The following is a 22,603-nucleotide window of genomic DNA, read 5'->3' as shown; positions in this document are numbered from 1 at the left end:
AAAAAAATTAGAACATCAAAATCCAAATAAAACAATAACGATAAATATGATTGAAAATTTGTAATATATAATAAAACAAAATTACAATATACAGATCAATGAAATCAAAAGTATTTCCTACCAAAAAAAATCGAATAATTACAACATGTTAGTCAAAAAATTTACAATATAAAAAAAAAAAAAATTTACAACATCAAAATCAAACTTCTTGCATCTTGATTCATCAGCTTGATTCTTTTTTTTTTTTGACAAATCGGCTTGATTCTTCGATTTAAATTAAATCAATATACCTGCGTTTATGACAACAAACAAATAAATCTATTAAAATTAATAAACTGCAAAAAAAATAAAAACCAAAAAAAACAAAAACAAAAAAAAAACAAGAATGATTTGCATCTACCCTTTAATCCAATAAAATCAAACCCACATATTAGTTAAAAACCCAGAAAAAAAAACAGAAATTGAAGACCAAAAACTGATAAAAAAAACCAGATTTTAAATCGAAATCAAATCGATTAAAATAAAAAAATTCGACTGTAAATCGATTAAAACCATCCCAGAAAATCCCAAAATAGATTTAAACAAATCGATTAAAATCGATTTTAAACCCAGAAAAAAATAATCAAAAATTAAAACAAAACCCAAATATTAAATCAAAACCCAGAAAAATAACTCAGAAAAAACCCAGAAAAAAAAAAAAAACAAAATCCCAAAAACCCAGAACTAAAATTGATTATAATCGATTTAAAATCTAATTAAAATCGATTAAGAAACTCAAACAATTCCAATAATGATTAATCAAACCCAGAAATTAAAAATCAATCAATTAAACCCAACAAAATCCGATTAATTAACCCAAAAAATCGAATAATTAAACACAAACCTCGTGCATGTCTTCGTGGTGTATTGTTGCGGTGGTGGTCGAGATGAGCGAGAAACATCAGTTCGTTGATGCGGTGGTGGTGATTTTCAGACTCTTTTTCTCAAGATTTCGAGCAAGAGAAGGAGGAGATCGAAGAAGGAGATGAGAAAGAGAAAGAGAAGGAGGAGATAGAAGAAGGAGGAGGTAGAAGAAGGAGCTCGAAGGACGGGAGAAAGGAGGACGAAGGACGGAGCTGAGGACGAATTGAACGAGAAAGGAGGACGAATTGAAAGAGAAAGAGGAGAGGGGAGAGCAGGAGAGAGAAAGATGAGCGGCTGATGTGAGGATTGAGAGTAGGGTTTGGGGTTTAAAAGGGGGGCGGTTTTTTTTTTTAATTGATTATTGCCACGGGTTCAAACCGGTGGCCTTTACCATTTTTGCCACGGGTTCGGTTTGAACCGGTGGCAATTTAAATTAGCATATCCCGCCCATTTTTTAAGCCACCGGTTTACGAAAACCGGTGGCCATAGAGCGGTGCTTCTTTGAATTTTTCTACTAGTGATTAAAGGTTGAATTATTGGATTTAAAAGAGAATTTATTGAATCATTGATTTATAATTATTTATGCTTTATAAGCATGTTGGTAATCCGACTATGCGGATTTGGTTTATTGATAAGGCCTTGGACTTTGTATGACCGGGTCTTTCCTCAAGAATAGCCTTGTTACATAAGGAGACTAGCTTGGGGGGTGTGCACACTTGGAAGAGGAATTGGTTTATTATGGAGGAATTGGTTTTAATATGAGGAATTGGTTTTAAAATAATTGGTATTGGTTTTATTGAATATTGATATTGGAATATTGAGAATCGGTTTTGAATCATGAGTTGGAATTATTGGATTAATTATTGGAATTGATTTTCAAAAGCATGTTTGCAAATAAATTGAGTTTAATTATCTTGCACTTATCGTACTTAGCATATTTTGCTAATCCGTAGTTCTTATTTTGTTTGAGTTCGCCCTGTTTACCTTAATGGTAAGCAGTGTTGACGAATTTCAGGTGGAGTCAATAAATTGATGCATTGGAGTCCCGAGATTTGGTTTCATCTAAATTAGGAGTTTTGGTATTTAATTTGAATACTCATGACATTGGTTTTTATTTATAGTTATTGTTAATAAAGAAGAGTTTTGAAGTTTCATCTGCAAAGTATTGTTTTTGTTTAGTAAGTTTGAGTAACCTTGCGTAATCACGCGGCGGTAATACGCCTAAGTCTATCTCTACGATATAATTATACGTATTATACTAGTATTTCCGTAGACGGAGATTTGGGTTGTTACAAAAACCCAACTCCCGTTGCAATCAAGACAATGGAATAATAACAATACCAATTATACCTAATCTAGTATTGGCATAAGCACAATCAATTAAGCATGAACAATATAAATAATTAATTGAGAATTTAAAAGAATAAATCAAGTATTATTCATGGCTAGGGTTCAACCTAACCCTAGAAAATAAGACTAGAATAATATAATAAAAGAGAATTAAGCAAAGAAGAAAATTATTAAAAGAACAACTCACTAGCCTCCTATATGGGGTTGCTGCTCCTAGCTATACATCAAGCGGCTTCCCCCCAATATTATCCCTAATAACTAGCTATATATTAGCAAGAGCCAAACGTAATATTGGAGTAGTTGAATACAATTAAAACTCCCGAGAAATCAGCCCATACAAGCCCAATTTCGTGTACAAAGTACCAAATACGAGCAGGCCACATCCTGGTTGTGGCGCACCTCTGCCGGCCACAGGCGGCCTCTTCTTCTTCCTTTTGACGTGCTAGCCACGGGTAGGTTGTGGAGGAGTGTAGTAAGCCACATCTTGGTTGCGGGACAAGCTTTTCTTGAATGTTTTTCAATAAATTTCCTTCTCTTTGTCGTATAAAAACATCTTCAATATATAGCTCAACTCACACAATAGCTTATTCTTACAAAACAAACAAAAATATCCCGAGGAGAGCAATATCGAAATATATAATAAAATAATGTTCAAATAAGCAAATGTAGGAAGAAAGCACGACAAATATCATATAAATATGGCATATAAAACGTGTATATTATCGTATTATTAAATGAAAATAGAGGAAAATGGGGTAATGGGAGGAATAAAGGGAATGATGGAATTTGCCAATCAAACTTAAACAAAGAGATTTATGGTAGTTGATTCCCTTTCCCTTTGTTAATTACCCCCAACTAAATGACCCCTAACTTGTTTGACATGAGAAACATCTATATAATATCGTCTTATATTTTTAAGATCACTTTTACAAGTTATTGCAAACATACAATCATATCCCAAATTCGATTTAACCCACCTGCAACTTGAAGAAACAGTCAACTATTGTTGTTTGACTTGCTTTTCATCAAAATAATACAATACTCCGTATAAGCTATACAAGTATCTTTTTTTCTTTTCTTTTTTGAAATGTACTAATAATAATATTTTAAAAATTTAAACTAAGTGATTGAAACAATATATTCCAAGTGTAGGCTGTCAAACGGGTCGGGTTTGTGTTCGTGTCAATATTAAACGAGTTGATAAATTCTTAACCCAAACCTAATCCATTTTTTAAACGGGTTGAAAACCCTTGATCCAAACCTAACCCACTTGTTAAACGGATTACATAGGTAACCTTTTACCCACTTACTTCAAGACTATAGAAGACTTTAAAGTGAATTAGTAGTGAATTTTGTCTGCCCAAACCAAAAATTTTGCCCGCTAAAAGTTTTTACTAAAATATTTATACTACCAAGTTAAGTAGTTTGGAGGGTTAGCAAGATTGGCATAAAAAAATTGAATTTTTTTGACTATTTTAATAGACAAGTTAAGCCTGTCAGATTCAGTTTAACGAGTTGACGTTCAAGTGTTCAACCCATTAACATAACCAGGTTATGCGTGTTGATTTCAACGCAAACCTAACCCATTTAATTTCTTGTCGGGTATTTGTTGACCCAATTATTTAAACAGGTTGAGAATTCTTGGCCTAAACCCGCTTATTTCGTATATGATTCGTATTGTGTCAATTTTTAAGGGCCCTAGCCAAGTCTAGCCGTTAATATCAGCCCAATAAATCCTGAGTGTGAGAGACGGCTTCTGGATCAAATTCAAGGCCCCCCATCTAAAATTGGCCGCAAAACTGACAGTAGAAGGTTTGGTTTAAGGACATCTGAATATCTGATTGTCCAAAAGACCAAAACTATTTTATTTTTGATACAATCCAAAATTATTTTGTTTGACTTGTGAAAAAGATATGAATATCAAAACTAAAATCCCGATAGTTTAAAAAAAAAATAATGAAAATCACTAATTAGCTAAAACAATGAAAATTTATTTATTTCTAATCAATATTAATTTTTAATTTTTTATTTGCAATATACAATATCAAATGACAATAATAAGACGAACTACAAGTATAATTAAACTATGTACGAGTGTAAAATAATACAAAGTACAAATTAAAACTAAGGTCATGTTTGGATTGGGGGTAATATATTAGGAGGGTAATAAAAGTCAAACTTGAAAAAACATAAGTAATTAGAGGGGTTGTTCTAAGAGACGAGATGTTTACAAATGAAATAAAGTAGTTGTGCCATAAGGAAAAGAGAGAGATGAAGGGTAATAGTTACCCACCCTCCCCACAGTGTAACTATTACCCCTAAAATAAGGGTATTAGTTTCTCTTTCTTCACCTCATACCACATCATCACTATATAATTCTCCTTGCAATCACACCATCACTATCTCATTCTTTCCTATACTCACTTTCATTTTGCTTAGTTTAATTTTTATTACCCTAGTAATACATCTCCCTTAGTGTGTACTATTGCTTAAATGTAATTCTTGAAAGAAAGAACTTCGCTAGACTTTATGTTGTATGCCTTCCGTACTAGAACCTCGATCTAAAATAGCCAGAACAGTTAAAATATACCAAGTGTAATACTACATATTATTAGCCAATAATTACATGAGATTTGGTGGGAAACTCGCCTTAGCTTGTGACTTTGAGATCAAAAGTTTGAGCCCACCGGGGTTCCTTTACCTTTTCTAGCCTTCTACTTCTCAAACCTTGACCTAAAGGCTTATTAATTGCTGTATGATTATTTTCGATTTAAAATTATACTCCAGTTTTTTTTAACAACTTTACAAAATTTTTTTGACGGAAATCTTTACAAATTAAACTAAATAAGATTTGGATTAACCACGAAGTGTTCTTGAATGCGGGCAGATATTTATTAAAAAATGGGCCATATAATGAATGACATAACTGCCCTAATTCTGAATTAATTTCCTACTACAGTATATGACAAGTCAAAGCATTGCTATTAATCTTAGGGGTGTTCAAAAGTACCCGACCCGGTTGACCCGACCCGTTGACCCGCTGACCCGAAACAATTTTGTCGGGTTTTTTTCAATTTTTTTCATAAATTGCGGGTCGGGTACCCGACCCGAAAGTTGGCGGGTCGGGTCATGGGCCGGATGTGAGAATATGACGGGTACCCGCTGACCCGTTAAGTAACTTTTTTTAAAAAAAAATTACAATTTGGGCCTTTTAGACTTTTAGCCCAGTACCTTACCTTTTACCTAGGTTACATATCAGTATATCACGCCTGTACAATCTACATCCCAAGTTCCCAGCCTCCATGTTCAATCTCTCTCCTCCACCTTCTTCAAATAATCTCTCTCCTCCTCCCTCTTCAATCATCTCTTCATAACTTTCTCATACCATTCATTTTTCTTTCTCTCTCCTCCTAAGGCTATGTCCTTCTAATTTCTAAGACCAATTTCAACAGTAGAAGTATGGTTATGAATAAACTCTTGCAAGCTTAAATGTCATCCGGATGCTTCAATTCTTGAGTTTTGTACTTTCGTCCTCTTAATGTTTCAGATCTCCAGCATTAGAAAATCTTTAATCTTCCTAATTTGGGGTTGTGGACTTGTGGATCCCAAATTTGAAGCCAAGGTTGAGTTTGATGATGCCCAACCAAAGCAATACAAGTTTTTGTACTACCCAATTTAATCCCAAATTTCTAGTTTTTTTTTTTTTTTTTTATTTATTTTATATTTTTGTAGAAAATACGTGATTTTGATTAATTAACAATATAATTGATATTTTTGTGAGATAATTAATTGAATAGTTGAATTGTAAGTTTCAATGTTATGATTAGCATTCAAATACTCATTTTCATTGTGAATTTGACTATAATTTGAATTAAGGTTTTATTTAATTAAATTGAAAAGCTATATATTCGGGTACCCGTGACCCGACCCGGGATAAACGGGTACCCGCTAACCGGGTACCCGGCTTTCGCGGGTCGGGACATGGGCCGCCGTTTTAACTACCCGCAAAGCCGGGTACCCGAATCTTCGGGTACCCGAAAAGCCGGGTACCCGGTTATGAACAGCCCTAGCTATTATGATGCTTTAAAACCTCAATTTGAGGCAGACAATAACTATTAAACATTCAACACCATATCAAATAATGGAGCATCAAGCCTTCACTTGATTAGAACAAACACTCGATCCATACACAAATCTATGTCGAACACTCTAATCGTATAGCATCTTGTCGTTGCATCGAAACATATAAATGTTGTTACATATAGACGTGTCCAAAATGTTGTTGCATTATTTTCACTTGAACTTCCCCACAAATGTTGCTAGATGCTAGTTAAATAAAATAAAAGACGACAAAGGCACCTGAGATTCTAAGCAATAGATTGTGTGGCTGGTTAACTATCCAAGCGTTGCCTTAAATCTCCATTTCTTTTAGCACATATAGTTGATCATGTCTTTTTTTGCGACTTGAGCTGTATTCTACTAAACACTTGAGATATATAGAGCTGCTGTGACCCCGTCACCCCGGCCCCAACTCTAGCCTTACTTGCAGTCGCGTAGATAGTGGCCACTAGTCGTCTAGCTAAGCACTTCTATCACTAGAGAGTATCTAATATATATATATTCACACAAATTGTATTGACAAAATCACAAGTTGGTTACTGTTATTAATGTTTGATTTAGTTTACGATATGGATTATCATTTTTGAATACTTTATATGTAATACTCCGTAATTCTTAAAAGTATGTAGCTAAATACAAAATTTACTTAAATACGAAAATTATATTTGTTGATAATTTGATCTATTTAATGTGAAATTGAGGAAGTATATTGCTTTCATTGAAAGTTGCTCAACTTAGATATGAATTGAAGGCTTGCTAGGGGCAAATGCGTTTTTTAAATGGGCGTTTAAACATAGTGAAAGAGTATGAACTACGTAAAATAAAAAAACCAATATCATGGCCTAGGTTGAGTTGGTCCTCCAATATTGATCTAGCTTGACTTGGTTTGGGTGTACATTTACATGAAAAAAGTACTAACATAGTTCATATATAGGTTTTTAAACCTTATTTGTAGATTTTTTTTGGTAATTTCAATAATTATTAACCTAGCACAGAAAAATCTGATCTCAAATGTATAATTAAGAGTGTTTTACGCCGACTATGACGTGCTTTATTAGGTCATGACATAAAATAAATAAATAAAAAGTTATAATTTTGCTAATTAAAAATCGTTAATATGATGTACGTGGGCAAACCTCATTTGTGTTAAGTAAAAAAAAAAAGGTATGTTTATTAACCAATTAGAGTAGCTTAATTAAATCGTAATTTCAACCCGTCCACCTCTTAGAACACAGCGTTATTTGCGAATCAAATAAGTACAATTTCACAAATTTCTCCCAAAAAATAAAAGTCTTAATCAGACCTAATTAATTTACTATACAAAAGGATGATATTCTGTACGTGTACATATATCATACGGAGCATATATGACTTAGCAATTTCAATAGCATTGTGATAAGAGTGGAAAAGTAGTCTTTCTTCAAAAAAAAAAAAAAAAAAAAAAAAAAAAAGTAGTCTGAAAACATAAATGCATAAATAGAAAATGTGGGTACTTATTTTATATAGTGTCAATCAATATAGTTACATGAAATGACATTTGATAGACAAGCTAGGCTGCACTTGTAGAGTTGTATGTGCGATTACCAGAAATGTTGCTTTCTTCTAATCATTTCTATCTTCAACCTTTACCAACCATTACATGTTATTATGTTAGTGGGATTCTTCTCCATCACTACTAGCTCTACTACTTATATAGCTCTAATATCTAAATCATATCTCTCATTATATATAAGATCATTACTAAAAATGGAATAAAGTAATTATAGAGTATAAAATAAATCATTTAAATATAAAATGGATTATGGAAGTGTAGTTATTGAAATTTGGAAAGTAGGAAGATACATACGACTGTTAGACTTTCATACAGGGTGAGTTATTGTTACTATTCCTACTGTGCATGGCATCAGAGTACATATACGTCTTCATTTCTTTCTCAACTTATTAGGTTCTTTATCATTCCACAAACTTCTGCCTTTTCAAGTCATTATTATTCTACAATTTATGCCAAGTCCGTCACTAAATATTGTCCATAAAAAACCTAATCACTATTCACTAATTATATCTATATATATATGAGTCAATTTTAGAATTGGAAACATCAAACATGATAAAATTGAAAAATAAAATTAGGATTTTAATTATAATTTCTACACCACCCTTTAATTAAAAAAATAAAATTATTTTGGCACCAAAAAGTACCGTAAAAATTTATTTTTACTGTATCATCATTAATTAGTATTTTGCACAACATTATTCAGTCTTTAACCATAACCATTCATTTTATAAACTAATGGTAAACACCATTTGGTATAATTAGAGGTAATCATTGGTGGGGTGGGGTGAGGCCAAAAGGTCAGCCCACTTAATGGGTTGGGCCACGCTTTGAGAAGGAAATTGTGTGCCCAAACCCGTCCAAAATGATCGGGGCCATGCGGGCTTTTTAGGCCAGACCAAAAAAATCAACTACAATGGCATAAAAACAATTTCCCAAGACCGACAAAAAAAAAAAAAAAGGGCCAGGCTGGGCACATCCCGATTTTGGACCGGAAAACTCAGACCAAAACCTACCCAAAATCAGGTCAAGCTGACTTTGATCATAGTGTTGGATGAGTCTCAACGTTATATATATTTCTAAAAATATCATTCTTTTGCAATTTTGCTATTGATATACGAAGTATCTATACTACTATACTAAAGTCATCTCCGGTATTAATTATCCCCTAATACACGTGTCACTTTCTCAACAAAAATTTTCCCGCCCAAAGTATGTTATTTTTTTTTTTACAATTTTTTTTTAAATTTTTTTGTTTGTTATCTTCTAAAAAAAAAAGTTTGTTATAGTATTCTTGAACGTAAATATGAAGATTGGATATTGCTTTCAATTGGTAATTATCTCTTAAATTATTAAATAAAAAATAAAAACTTTTGATAATTAAAAAAATTAAAAGGTTTGTTACTATAAACTTTGAAATAATAATACAATATATATAACAAGAACTACAATAATCACATTTCTTCCCCCCCCCCCCCCAACCCAAAGTAATAACATGATGATAAAAAGTTACGTTGTACAATATATTAAGTTATATATTGACTTTAATTTTATGATTTACAAGTCTTATTATTATGTACTAATATAATTATAATTAATGCTAAGTATAAAACTCCAAATGGTGATGTGATAATTAAATGGAGGAAGTAATACAAAACTAATTCCGACAAAGTAGTAGGAATTAGCTTAGGACTAACACATTTTCTTTTGAGTTTGTGCTTATAAAGTTCAAACTAGTAATAGTTTTTTTTTTTTTAATTAACTTTTCTATAACTCAGCTCCAAAGCAGTGGCGGATCTAAGGGGTACATAGAGTTACAACTGTACCCTCATTCCGAGAAAAAAAAAACAAAAAAAATAATACAGAAAGAGACCGCCTGTATCTAATAGGAGTTCTCTTAGGTACTGTAGTCCGCCACAACAACCTAATCAGCGCGCCTTTTTTGTACAATTAAATTCTAAGAGCCCGCCTTTTTTAAAACTACTCTCAGGCGGTCTCTTAGATGATATATATTCCACAGTAGTGCTTTTGAACAAAGAGACCTGTTGTTACAACAACAGGTCTCTTAGGTGATATTGTTTATTTTTCCAATCTGTACTTTTGATCAAAGAGATCTACTGTTACCATAACAGGTTGCTTAGACAATCTCTTTTTAATAGATATTTTGTACTCAATTATAAGTCTTGTTGTCGAAAGATAGGATGTATAATACACGCAAATACTAATATAATAGTTAATTGGTTTATTAACTCAAAATTTAGTTAAGAAAAAATTATTACGCTCCATATATTACTTTGTATTTTGTAAATTTTTTTTATTAAACTTAATTTTGCACCCCCATTACCCAAATTCTGAATCCGCCACTGCTCCAATGCCTAAACTTATACCATTGATATTTTTTTTTGTTATGGGAGTACTTAGTATTAATTCTTAAGAACTTCAAAAAGTTTGAATTTTAAAATAGACATTGTGAATATTAATACAACAAATCATTAGGAGAAAAATTTATTTTTGATAACACGATAAAATACACCTTTTATATGCCATATTTATATGATATTTGTCGTGAGTTCTTTCTACATTTAATTATTTAAGCGTTAATTTATATATATTTCGATTATTGCTCTCCTCGGATCTTTTTTCTTTGTTTTGTAGGAATAAGTTATTGTGTGAGTTGAGCTATGTATTGGAGATGTTTAAATATGACAAAGAAAAGGAAATTACACAAGGACAACCTACTCCACAATCGAGGTGTGGCATATGACTTTCTCCACAGCCTACCCGCGGAAGCACATTATAAAAAGAAGAAGAGTGGTGTGGCAGCCCACTCCACAGCCCGCCTGTGGCCAGTAGAGGTGCGCCACAACCAGGTTGTGGCCTGCTCGTGATTGGTACTTTGTACACGAAATTGGGCTTATATGGGCTTGATTTAACGGGAGTTTTAATTGTATTCAACTACTCCAATATTATCTTTGGCTCATTGCTTATATACAGCTGGTTATTAGGGATAATAAGAGGAGGAGCCGCATGATGCATAACTAAGAGCAGCAACTAGTTAGTTGTTCTTTAATAATTTTCTTCTTTGCTTAATTCACTTTTCGTATTATGTATTTCTTGTCTTATTTTCTAGGGTGAGGTTGAACCCTAGCCATGATTAATACTTGATTTATTCTTTTAAATTCTCAATTAATTGTTATATTGTTCATGCTTAATTGATTGTACTTATGCCAATACTAGGTTAGAGATAATTGGTATTGTTATTATTCCTTTGTTTTAATCGCAACGAGAGTTGGGTTTTAACGGATTTGAATAGATCGATTAAGGGTTTGAAGTTCATCATGAAAATAGTTGTTTGGATGATTAGGAAGTTAGAGTAATGTGCTTAATGTCTCTAATTTGCATGATTCCATGAAAATAAGCTTGATTGTGATTAGAGAAGCCATTGATAACTCGAAAGAGACCTTTGGTATTATCTAGGGATTACTTTTCCTTGTGAACATATAATTAATTGTTGGGGTAAGAATTTGTCTTGTATTGATTATGCTAGTGGTGATACTTAATTCTACATGTTTTTATTATTTGATTTTCCTGCTTAAGTAGTATAATATTTTCAACCCTATTTTAATTGACTCGACTAGTTTTAATTCATAGTAATCCAATATTGACACTACCTTCTCTGTGGGATCGACCCTGACTTACCCTACTACATATTAGGAGGTTTAGTTAGGGGTTATTTTTGTTAGGTGTGCGACCGCCTATCATTATTGTATATCAATAAAATTAAAATTAATGAAAAAAAAAATTAAGTCAATGTTTATAAATAAATACATTGTACAAAGTAGCTCACAAGTCAAAATCATACTTTTATTAATTAATTAACAAAAAAACAAAGGGGCATGCGAATAAATACCAAAACTTATTTCAGATCAACCTTCAAATAAAACAAGTACAAGTAAATGTTACATGTAGTACTCCGTATTTAATAACTTTCAAACTTCAAATAAATACAAATATACAGTTCATTAATCGCGAGCTTCATATACGTAGACACGTTCGTAGTATAAAAACATAATCTATGTATATATGTAACCCTGGCTAGAACGTACTTCACATTTAGTGGTTTAGCCTATATTGGAACTATCTTTGTGCATTTTGTTGATGATGGTTTATTTGTTGTTGTTGTTGATGATGTGTTTGTTGCTGTAGTTGCTGATATATGGCAGCCATCTTACTGTATGCGTCCATTGTCATCGGCTGCAAATTAAACATTGTTACATTAGTAACGTACTATATGTACACACTTGTACCTAACAATTAAATTGATCGATACCAATAGTAATATAAATTGACGTGCTTACATGTGATTGGCATGCAAGATACGCTGATAAGGGATCAGCCGGGACCATGGCTCCTTGAGGCAACATGCATTCACTACCACCAGCAGGGTTACCGGCACCATCACATGTTGGCGGCGCTAATGGCATGTTATAAGCAGCAGCCATATTCATGAAAGAGGGAGGGACACCGGCCACATTAGGCGGTCGTGCCATGGGGTTCATCATATTCATGTTCATGTGATCCATTCCCATTCCCATCCCCATCCCCATTCCCATTCCCATCCCCATCGGAGCCATCATCGACATTTGTAGTTGATGTTGGATCGCGAGTGGCATCATCATGGGCGGCAAGCTCATTCGACTTAGCATTTGAATTTGTGCTTGTAAATTCTTTAGGTACTCAATTACTTCATCAAGCATTGAAGCCTTGTCTGTCTGCCAAAAAAATAGATAATCAAAGGTTATAAACATGCCTTACTTCCATAATTAAATGATGTATAATGAAGTGCAAATAACATAATTAGTTGCTAAGAGAAAAAAGTTGGTAAACCTTGGTCACAAAATTAAAGCTTTGACTCCTAGGACAATCATCCCATTCTAGCTTGTCAAGAAAAATCATTATGACACAATGGACTACTAAATAATTTAAACTAGATTGGGACACTTACCAAAGATGAAGGGTTTGAAATTTTAATATTAAAGTGCGCTATTACTCTGAAAGTCTATAGTACAAACAACACTTGATTAACACTTTAAATGACACACAAATAAGGTGACTGATTAAGAGAAATTACACGTCTATTTACAATAATCCTTACATAATTTAATTTTACTATGCAATAAGTACCTGATCTCTATCGAATTCTTTGCATCCAAAAAAGGATATCAACCTTTTTTTTTTTTTTTTTTTTTTAATCATATAGGAAGTAGTTATTCTTGTTAGAATCATTCTTACCCCAAGTTGCTTCAAATAGTCAAAATGGTGGACCTCAATTAACAATGTTCTCTATTTATGAAATTGAAAAGGGGAGCATTTTTTCCGAAATTGTAGCCACCAAATTAAAAGCCAAAAAACAAATCCCAATAGATATGAAGAAACACGTAGGCCCCTCCAACAATTTATTATTTTTTTTTTTATAGAAAAATTTATGTATAAAAATATTGGACTACTATGATTATTAAAGACTGGTCAAAATATTTACATTTTGTGTCTCTATTCAATTTATTTATTTATTTTTTTAACAATATTGTGCTCCGTATCTTATACTTGGTATTACGGAGTATATGTTTTCCAAAAAAAAAAAAAGGAAAAAAAAAATTATATGTGGCTACCATCAAATATACGTAGAATGTGATCACTATATCACATATGTTTCCAAATTGTTAAACTATGTGGAGAAGATAAATGGATGCCCCAAAAAATCCAAAACCACTAGATTACTTGTCTTTCATGGCCCCTCCCATTTTAGACTTCTAGGTTCCTTATGCTCAAAGGTAAAAGATGTTGCATTTTACATAGATTCCCATTTTAATTGCCTTTTCTTAACCCCTTTAGCTTTGATAAATTCCGATTTTTTTAATTATTTTTTTTTTATATATATCTTTTTCGAGTTTTACCTTTATATAATATATCAGCGTCACATCATTTGTGTTACCACTAAATTATAATTCAATCATCATTACATTTTTCTTGTCAAAGTTAATATTTTATAAAATTATGGATTCACTTTTCAAAAAAAAAAAAAAAAAAAAAAAAATTACACATCATGACATAACATAAAGTATGTATGTGTGAACACCAATCACACCATACTGTCTAATAATGGTGTGGCAAATTACATATGATACTTTTATTTTATTCGATTTTATTCGAATTTTCTGATAATTTATACAAATTAAAGTATAGTGATCTTGGACCATGAATTGAGGACTTACCTAACACAATGTAGTTGACAACACTAGAAAAGATTTAAATGCTTATTCTCCTATTCACAATGGCTACTTACTAGCTAGAGGCATCAAGAACCATAATGTTGAGAAGATAATGTAAAGGTGTCATTTCGATTCCCTGTATAAATATAAATGAAGATTTGAAGGAGACATTTTCCATCAATTTGCCAGGTCTTAAGTGGCTGCGATGCTCATTACTTGTTAAATCCACTTGGCCTATCAACATCATGAATTTAAATACTTTTATTATCATTGAATCCTATTTAATTTTGGTAATTTTACCACACACTCTTAATTTAGATTAAACAATAAATTACTATTGTGTGCACTCCAAATACAAAGGATAGTGCTACCATTAGCGCAGCGAGTGGATGACACTTGCCCTTTTAGAGAACACACTTGTTATGCACTTGAAAGTACTTAGGATGTGGTTTCATTAGTGAGTGAATGACACTTTTCTTTCTGCTAAACACAATTGTTATGCACTTGACATCGTGAAATAAATAAATGAGGGAGAACACCTTCCCTTTTACCCCAGACACTTGTCATGTATGCACTTGAGGTCGTGAGAGCATCATTTTCGACGCTAGGCATTTCAATTCAATTATACTCCCTACCATTTTTATTATTCTACCAAATTTATGCTTTTAGGCACTTTCTACTTAATTTTATTGTCAATAAACATCCTTTACCATATACATTTCAATCTTTATTTATTTTTTTATTTTTTTTTTACGTTATCTTCTTTTTTCTCAAACTTATATGTCTTTCTACTTTATTCTTTTTTCTTATACTCGCCCGTATTTTCATTTTCGTTTTTGTACAAAAAGAAGTTAATTGTTGTAAGAGAGTAGGAAATACATACCTTATTTGAATTAGGAACCAACTTTTGCAATGTCTTCATCTTTTGATTGATCTTGTCTCTTCTTTTCTGAAAACATGTTTACCATGTGATTAATTATTTATGAAATTAGGAGATGACAAATATGATGACATGATGATGATGTCAAGCAAATCCAACAAATAGAAAGATAAAAATATCAATATAAAATAAATCACCAATTAGTGTCAAAGGCCAGAATGATAGAATATGATTACAAAACCACTTTTAAGTCACATTTAATCTTTAATTAAAACTGTAATTAGAAAACAACTAATTATAGGAATAATCCTCCAATCATTACCTTATAAAGGTTGATAGTGATGTTCCTTTAAAATAAAATAAAAATAAATAGCATTGACATAATATTGATGCTGACATGTCAACTAAAAATGCTTACAAAAGTTAATGAGGTTTATATATGTGAAGAAACAAAGAGCAGACAAATGGAGGACATACTCTTTCAGATTGATTATGAACAGCAGCAGCCCTGCTCCTTTTTGTTGATACACCTGATTTTGCTGTACCTTGCTTTTGATTTTCCTCTTCTTCACCTCTTTCCCTCTGTTAAAAAAAAATTATGAAACTAATTAACAAACAGATATTGTTTTTTTTATTTATTTATTTTTTTTTTTTTTAACGAAATACAATCCAAGATTCAATAAAGGTATGTAACTGAAGTTAACAGCTTGTTTGATAGGTGGTTATTTTATTAAACTCATTTAGATGGAAAATTAACAGCTTAATTTAGTAGGTTCACTTTAGTGGTTATAAATCTTTGAATGTATATCTATTTTAGTGGGAAAAAAAAAAAAATGTCATGGCAATACTTGTCAATCCCCAAATTTTGTAATTTTTCATTAGAACTTAAGAAGTGGTATGATAAAATGGCAATGAAAATTTGTTAAGAAAATATGTATTATTTGTAATACGTATTTCTAATTTTGAGTTTTTTGTGTGTGAAATTACATATTGCTTATAAGTTATTACCATGAGCCCCTTTTCTATATCACCATCTACTAAACATGATGTGAGAGTTTAAATGCTTTTATATTTTTAATTTTTGTGGATGAAAAACAATTGACAAAAGCGATAAGGATTTTGGAATTGTGTCCTAATATGCAACACAAAAATAATATTTTTTTTCAATGACTTTTTGTGAAAACTACCTAAGAAAATCTAAATTTTACGAGAAACTACCTAATAAAATAATGTTGTAAGAAACTACCGACTAAAATGTAAAATGTTGTAAGATACTACCTTTGAGCGAATTCCCAGCGTTAACTTAATTTCACGGCGTTGATCCACCTCAACACACCCATGAACCATCGCGAGGGTTGGTTTTCAAGATGGTAAGGTTATTTTTGGGGTGGTTGGAGGATATTCCAAGTTGGTGAAGGTAGCTTAGTGCTTCGAGATGGTGGTTTTGGGGTCAGAGGTGGTGGGTTTGGGGTTGGAAGGGGGTTTAGGCATGGTGGAGGCGATTTCAAGCAAGTTGTGCTGATTTTGGGAGTGAAAGCGGGGGTTTTAAGAGTATTTTAAGGTCGGTCAACTATGGAAATCCGGTATAAGTAGTATCTTACAACATTTTACCTTTTGTTAGATAGTGTTTTACAACATTTTATCTTTATTAAGTAGTATTAAGTATTAACATGTCCATGGACAACTAACTAGGAGGTCATTGTGGATTAACCATGATGACCTAATAAATTCACATAATACCTTTTTCTCATTGTATTGGTTGTTGATGAGTTTTGTTTTTTAAAAGCTAAGAATGCCCTCAACATGGACTGATCACATCAACAAATAGCAAGATCGAGATATAAACCATGACCTAATTTTTAACACGCAAATGTAGAATACATTTTTTTTAAAATTTAGCTATAGTGGATTATTCTTGCTTACTAATGATTGCCCCTTATATAGACTCGATACAATGAACATATAGGAGATAATGGATTTGGAATTGTGACCTAATATCAACATATGAAATAGATTGTGAGAATACCATGCCACTTCTTTTTTCCAAAGATTAGATAGAGACAATGGAATTGAAATTGTGCCCTAATAGCAACACTTGAAATGATTGTGAGAATACCACTTCTTTTTTCCAAAGATTCGCGATTGATTTTGGCTTGAAAGCTTACCCCCTAACATGGATTGAGTACCAAACCATATAATAAGGTGATAAGGGATCAATTTGAAATAGGATACAAGAATAAAGTTTAGCAAGAATACTTTTCTCTTAATGAATTTAACCATCAAAATCTACTTTTTAAACGTACGAACTATCATTAATATCAACTCCATACCAGTAAACATAATGAGGACGTTGGGATTTTAGCATATGACTTTATCAATAAGGTTGATACGGAGTTTACCTTTTTCTTGACATTCACAATTGAATCTTGCTATCTAAGAAGTAGGCATTTACTTTATTCCATTCCTTGTGCAGCAAATGTTAATCAAACACCAAAATTTCTCAATCTTTCTTAATTGATTGGCTATCATCAAATAATTATTTTATAATCTCAATATTGTTGTTATCAATAATTCACATGAAAAAATTCACATTTAATCCCAATTCTAGTAGCCTATAATTTCCAATTGAAAAGGGTATTTTATCGGACATATATACAAACAAAAAATGGTAAGATTGGTAACACCATCATATATACATAGTTATATCGCTATCATGTAATGATAACCTCATATTGCCAATATGCAATTATTATCTATTCATCTTTATCTGTGACTTGTAAGCTACTTCGTTTAATACACGTACACCTTCAAAATATTAATGGCGTTTTATTTTTATTTTTTATTTTTTATTTTTTTTGTTTCTTTGGCCTGATTATACTTCATGAATAAACATTACAGAGTATTAATTAAATAATTTCTAAGATTAAATAATTTGCAAGTGATTAAATAATTAAATTTTTTAAAAAAACAAACATTCCATTTTTGAGGACGAGCAAAATTGATACACCCAAAATAGGATGTAAATAAGGCGGGATTTGTATGTTTCATTGGTTTCCCGTTCTCTTAATTAAAGGTTTGCCATTTTAATAGAGATTAATTAATTACTTTGATTTGATTTTAAGGAGTAATAAAATGCTCGCTTAATGTTTCCTATTAAAAAAATTATTGTGAGATTAAAATGATGGGATTAGAAAATTACCTGAGACCTACTATGACTAACCGAGTCATGGTCGTCAACGGTAATAGTCATGGTGTTTTCCGGCGAAGGCGGTCCAAATGACGTGGACGTAAGACCGTTATTATTATTATTATTATTATTCATACTTCTCAACTGCTCACACGTGTCCTCCGCATGTCTTTTCCTCCTAGTACTCTCCGACGCGCTCTTACTCACGCTCCAATCAGAACCCATTGGCACACGCGCCGCTGCACTGCACGACCCCACGCGCGTGGAACAACCCATCACGTTCGTATTCGGAACGAGCGCGTCGAGTGTCACGGAAACAGGAGCTGGTGTTAGTGGTCCATACCACGGAACGATGTCGTCTTCGTCTTGCTCACACGTGCCTTGGCACCCTTGAGAGGGTGTCGATTTTGGGTTGTGATAGGCTTGGTTTACTACGGACTCGAGCATGCCGTTGGCGCGTGTGGAGGTTTTTTCAGACCACGCCGCGGCTTCGGCTAGGTTGGATTTGCTTGGTACGCGCGGTAAGCCTAAGCCATGCATAGTGAGTTGCCCATTTTCCCACGTTAGCTCCGCCATTTCGTAATCTAGCCTGTTAACAATTATTTTGGCATTCAATCTATATCAGATTAGTCAAAATAATCTGTTCCTTCATTTTAAATTGTTCTCCCCACTTTAACTGACTTTATTCTACAAAATAAAATGTGAAATGGAAGATATAAAGAATAATATATATTGACTTTAAATAAATCTTGTGAGTTACTCAAAATTAATTAATTCAATGATTAATGACTACCAAGGAATTTTATTTTTTTTTATTCGTATGCAATCCCCAACTAAATTTATGTAAATTATCGTTTGACTTTTTAAGTTATCTAACTACTCTCATTAAATTAAAATGTCTATCATCGTGCATCAAAGTCTATAACACATGATTGGAACTAATAATTTTAGTGAGACGGATATAGATTAGTATCGATGATGATAATAATAATAATAATAATAATAATAATAATAATAATAATAATAGTACTCCCTCCTAGTACTTTTGCTCCATATGATCATATCTTGTAAATTAAATCGGACAAGTAAATTGAGATGTAATGACTAATAATAATAATAATAATAATAATAATAAACAACGTATAATAAAAACTACTCTGTAGGTAGTTGGAGGGGAAGAGTGCATACATGGAGGTATCAGGACCAGCGGAGAGGGAGGCGGATAGAGATTGTGAAGTAAGAGCTTTTGAAAGCGGCAATTGCGGGGGCGGTGGTAGTGGCGGCGGCGGATGTAATTGGATAGAATTACCACCATCTTCTAAATTATTCCGAATAGGAACACAATGATTTTGGTTCATGATTTTTTTTGCTTATTTAGATAATAATACAAAGTACAAGTACTATCTTTATTTTGGGTTTTATAACCTAAGCAAAGAGGTAAGATTGCCCCCTCTAATATATTTCAGTGTCAAATATCTGACAGCGTGTACAATTGTAGTCCACGACATACTAACATATAAACGGCAAAGGCCTATTCTATAATGGGCTTTATTTTTACGTTACTTCGCTTTTATACTTGTATTTTTTATATTATGATGTTTTGGTTTTTTTATGGAAAGCCTTATAATTGGCTCTTAAATGGGCTTCTATTTATTCGAACAATCGAACCTGTCATAAGTCGGAAGATTTTTCTAGTAGAAGTTGGGCTTTTAATCATGAGTTTTATGTACTGGAGTTGTTCTTTTTTTTTTTTTTTTACTTTAATTTGCAAATTGGATATTTTGTCCAAACTATCTAATAAAATCCAAAATTTAATATTAAAAACATTGTAAGAAATAACCTAATAAAAGGTAAAACGTTGTAAAAAAAACTATATTTAGTCAGATTTCCATTGTTCACCACCATAAAACACCCTCGAAATCCCCCGTTTTGGATTGGAGTCTTAAAGGTGGTTTCGACTTGGTAAAGGCAAATTCAAGCAGGGTGTATTGATTTAAGGATTGTGTTGATTTTAGGGTTGAAAGCAGTGGTTTTGAGGGTGTTTTGTGTTTAAAGAGCCACAAGAATAAATGATGAAAATCAATCCCAATATCACCTGAAATCACGAGAGAAGATCTAACCAGTTGAAATATCCCTCGCTCTCTCTGCCTATACTTTATTGCTTTAGTAGTAATTTCTATTTAACTTTTATTCCTCCACTAGAGTCCTGTATATTACTCCACTTCATACGGTGTAGTTCACATTATATTATACCCCGTACTTGAAATAATATGATTAATATCAATATCATTACACAAAAGTTGCATCACCAAGTATCTAAGCAAAGCCCATTCATGAAATTCTGTGCTTTCATGAATTGTGTTATGTTTTGTTTCGTTGTGTTTATGAATTCAATGCAAATTGCAAATATTTGGCCATTTTCCTACTGTCACCTATATTGTTTACAGTTTATGTGGTTGAAATTCATTCTAATACTACTCCCTTCATTTTTAAACACTTGTTCCATTTTTCTTGAATATGTATGTCGGTGTTAATTTTTGATCAATAATATCTTTAATTATCAATAAGTATAAATTTTAACAATTGAAAATTAATAATGTATTCATTGAGACAAGTCCTATAAGTATCCACGAAACTATATTTTTTCTTATATATAAATCACAAACAAATACTCCGTATTAATCAAAGTACGATAAATAAATAATAAAAAAATTAAAGTGAAAATGGAGTAAGTACTTAAAAATAGAAGGAGTACTATAAAAGCACAAACTCCAATTATGCTTGGCCATTTTTTGCTTCATTTTTTTTTTTTTTTTTTTTTTTTTTTTTTTTGGTGCAAGAGAGGGCAAGATCGGAAATAAAGAGGAAATAAAGAAAAGGCAAAAAACAAAGGAAAAATGAAAATAAATAATTTAACCTTTGAGTGGTCTGACAATAACAATCCCACATTTTGATTATGACGAGACAATCCCACCTTGGTATGTCATCTTCTTTTAATGAACCTTGACTTGTTGGTGACCTATTTTTGTAGGTTGTATGCCACGTGTCAAATTTTTATAGGTTCATTTCATTTTTTATAATTATAAAAAAAGCAAAAAAATAAAATAAAATAAAAACAAAAAAAGAGAAAAAAATAATTAAAAAAAACAAAAAAAGAGAAAAAAAAAAAAACCAGCCACCAACCCCCAAACCCTAGCCCCTACCTCAACCACCACCAAAAATCGGCTGGCCACCCTCCTTAACCTTCAAAATCGGCCGGCCGTGTAACACCCCAATAATTCTCTCTTAAAAACCTGTGAGAAACCTGTAAATAACCTGAACAAATCCAAGAGAATTACTGGTGTGCTACCGCCACGTGTTCAAACGTTAAGGCTAGTGCTGTCAAATTTCAAACCGAAACCGTTTAACTGCCCGAAATCGACCGACCCAAATGAGAAACGAACCGATTAAAAACCGATTTTTTTGAAACCGAAAACCGACCCGAACCGTATTTTAGTAAACCCGAAACCGAATCGACCCGAATAATGTTAAACCGTATAAGAACCAACCCGTTAACAAACCGAACCAAATATAAACCGAACTGAAAGAAAACCGAACCGAAAAAGAACCGAACCGTATCTAACCCGAAACCGGTTCCAACCCGAAACCGTTTAAACTGGCAAAAAAACCGCTTACACCGAACCGTTAGCAAACTGCTACCCGTTTGCACCGAACCATTTAAAAACCGAACTGTTTGTAAATCGAACTAGTTATAAACCGAACCGTTTATGATTCAAACCGCTTCTAAATCGAACCGTTTACGAACTTTTTTATATAATTAAATGGATTTTTTTTTTACGGGAATATAATTAAATGGATTAAATATTAGAAATCTTAGAATATTTTTTTTAAAATAACAAGGCAAATCATTCATTAAGGATAATCAGTGTTCACAAACAAGAGCAAAACAAGCAGGCTCAGGCCCTGCCTCAAACTATTAGCAACACTACTGCCTCTAGTCATGTATATAAATGATTAAATAAGAAGCATATAATAACCTAATTGTAAACACAGTAATACATTAATACACTAACTCTTATAATCTACTTCGTAATAAACTAGTAAGATCAGTATGACTAAACTTGAAACAGAACATAATATGTATTTATAAAATCAATGAGAATTTGTTTATAATATGATGCCTAAATAGTAAATATGAAATGATTCGCGACTTTATATAAAACTTGTGAACGCAAAAGGTTAGCAAGTACTATCAAATTTCAAACCAAAACCATTTAACTGCCTGAATCCAAACAACTCGATAAACATTTTATTTTTTGAAACCGAAAACCGACCCGAACCGT

At 32.3% G+C, this 22,603-nt stretch overlaps 1 protein-coding gene and 1 long non-coding RNA gene across 2 annotated transcripts; both read right to left on the bottom strand.

Annotated features, from left to right (window-relative positions):
* Positions 1-27: 27 nt before the first annotated feature.
* Positions 28-1,188, bottom strand: LOC145585592 (uncharacterized). The gene is made up of 2 exons (XR_014100688.1): positions 884-1,188; positions 28-290 (listed from the first exon to the last, which is right to left on the bottom strand). It is a non-coding gene; the product is annotated as an uncharacterized LOC145585592 (long non-coding RNA).
* A 10,579-nt stretch (positions 1,189-11,767) lies between these two features.
* Positions 11,768-19,729, bottom strand: LOC145585591 (transcription factor UNE10-like). The gene is made up of 6 exons (XM_081642293.1): positions 19,449-19,729; positions 18,273-18,849; positions 15,551-15,655; positions 15,077-15,142; positions 12,283-12,696; positions 11,768-12,178 (listed from the first exon to the last, which is right to left on the bottom strand). The coding sequence occupies exons 1-6, from the start codon at positions 19,616-19,618 to the stop codon at positions 12,062-12,064; spliced, it is 1,449 nt and encodes a 482-aa protein (XP_081498419.1). The 5' UTR covers positions 19,619-19,729; the 3' UTR covers positions 11,768-12,061.
* Between the last annotated feature and the right edge of the window lie 2,874 nt (positions 19,730-22,603).

This window comes from Chenopodium album, chromosome 16 (assembly GCF_948465745.1).
Source record: "Chenopodium album chromosome 16, dcCheAlbu1.1, whole genome shotgun sequence".
Lineage (NCBI taxonomy): Eukaryota > Viridiplantae > Streptophyta > Magnoliopsida > Caryophyllales > Amaranthaceae > Chenopodium > Chenopodium album.
This window is presented reverse-complemented; position numbering and strand designations above follow the sequence as displayed.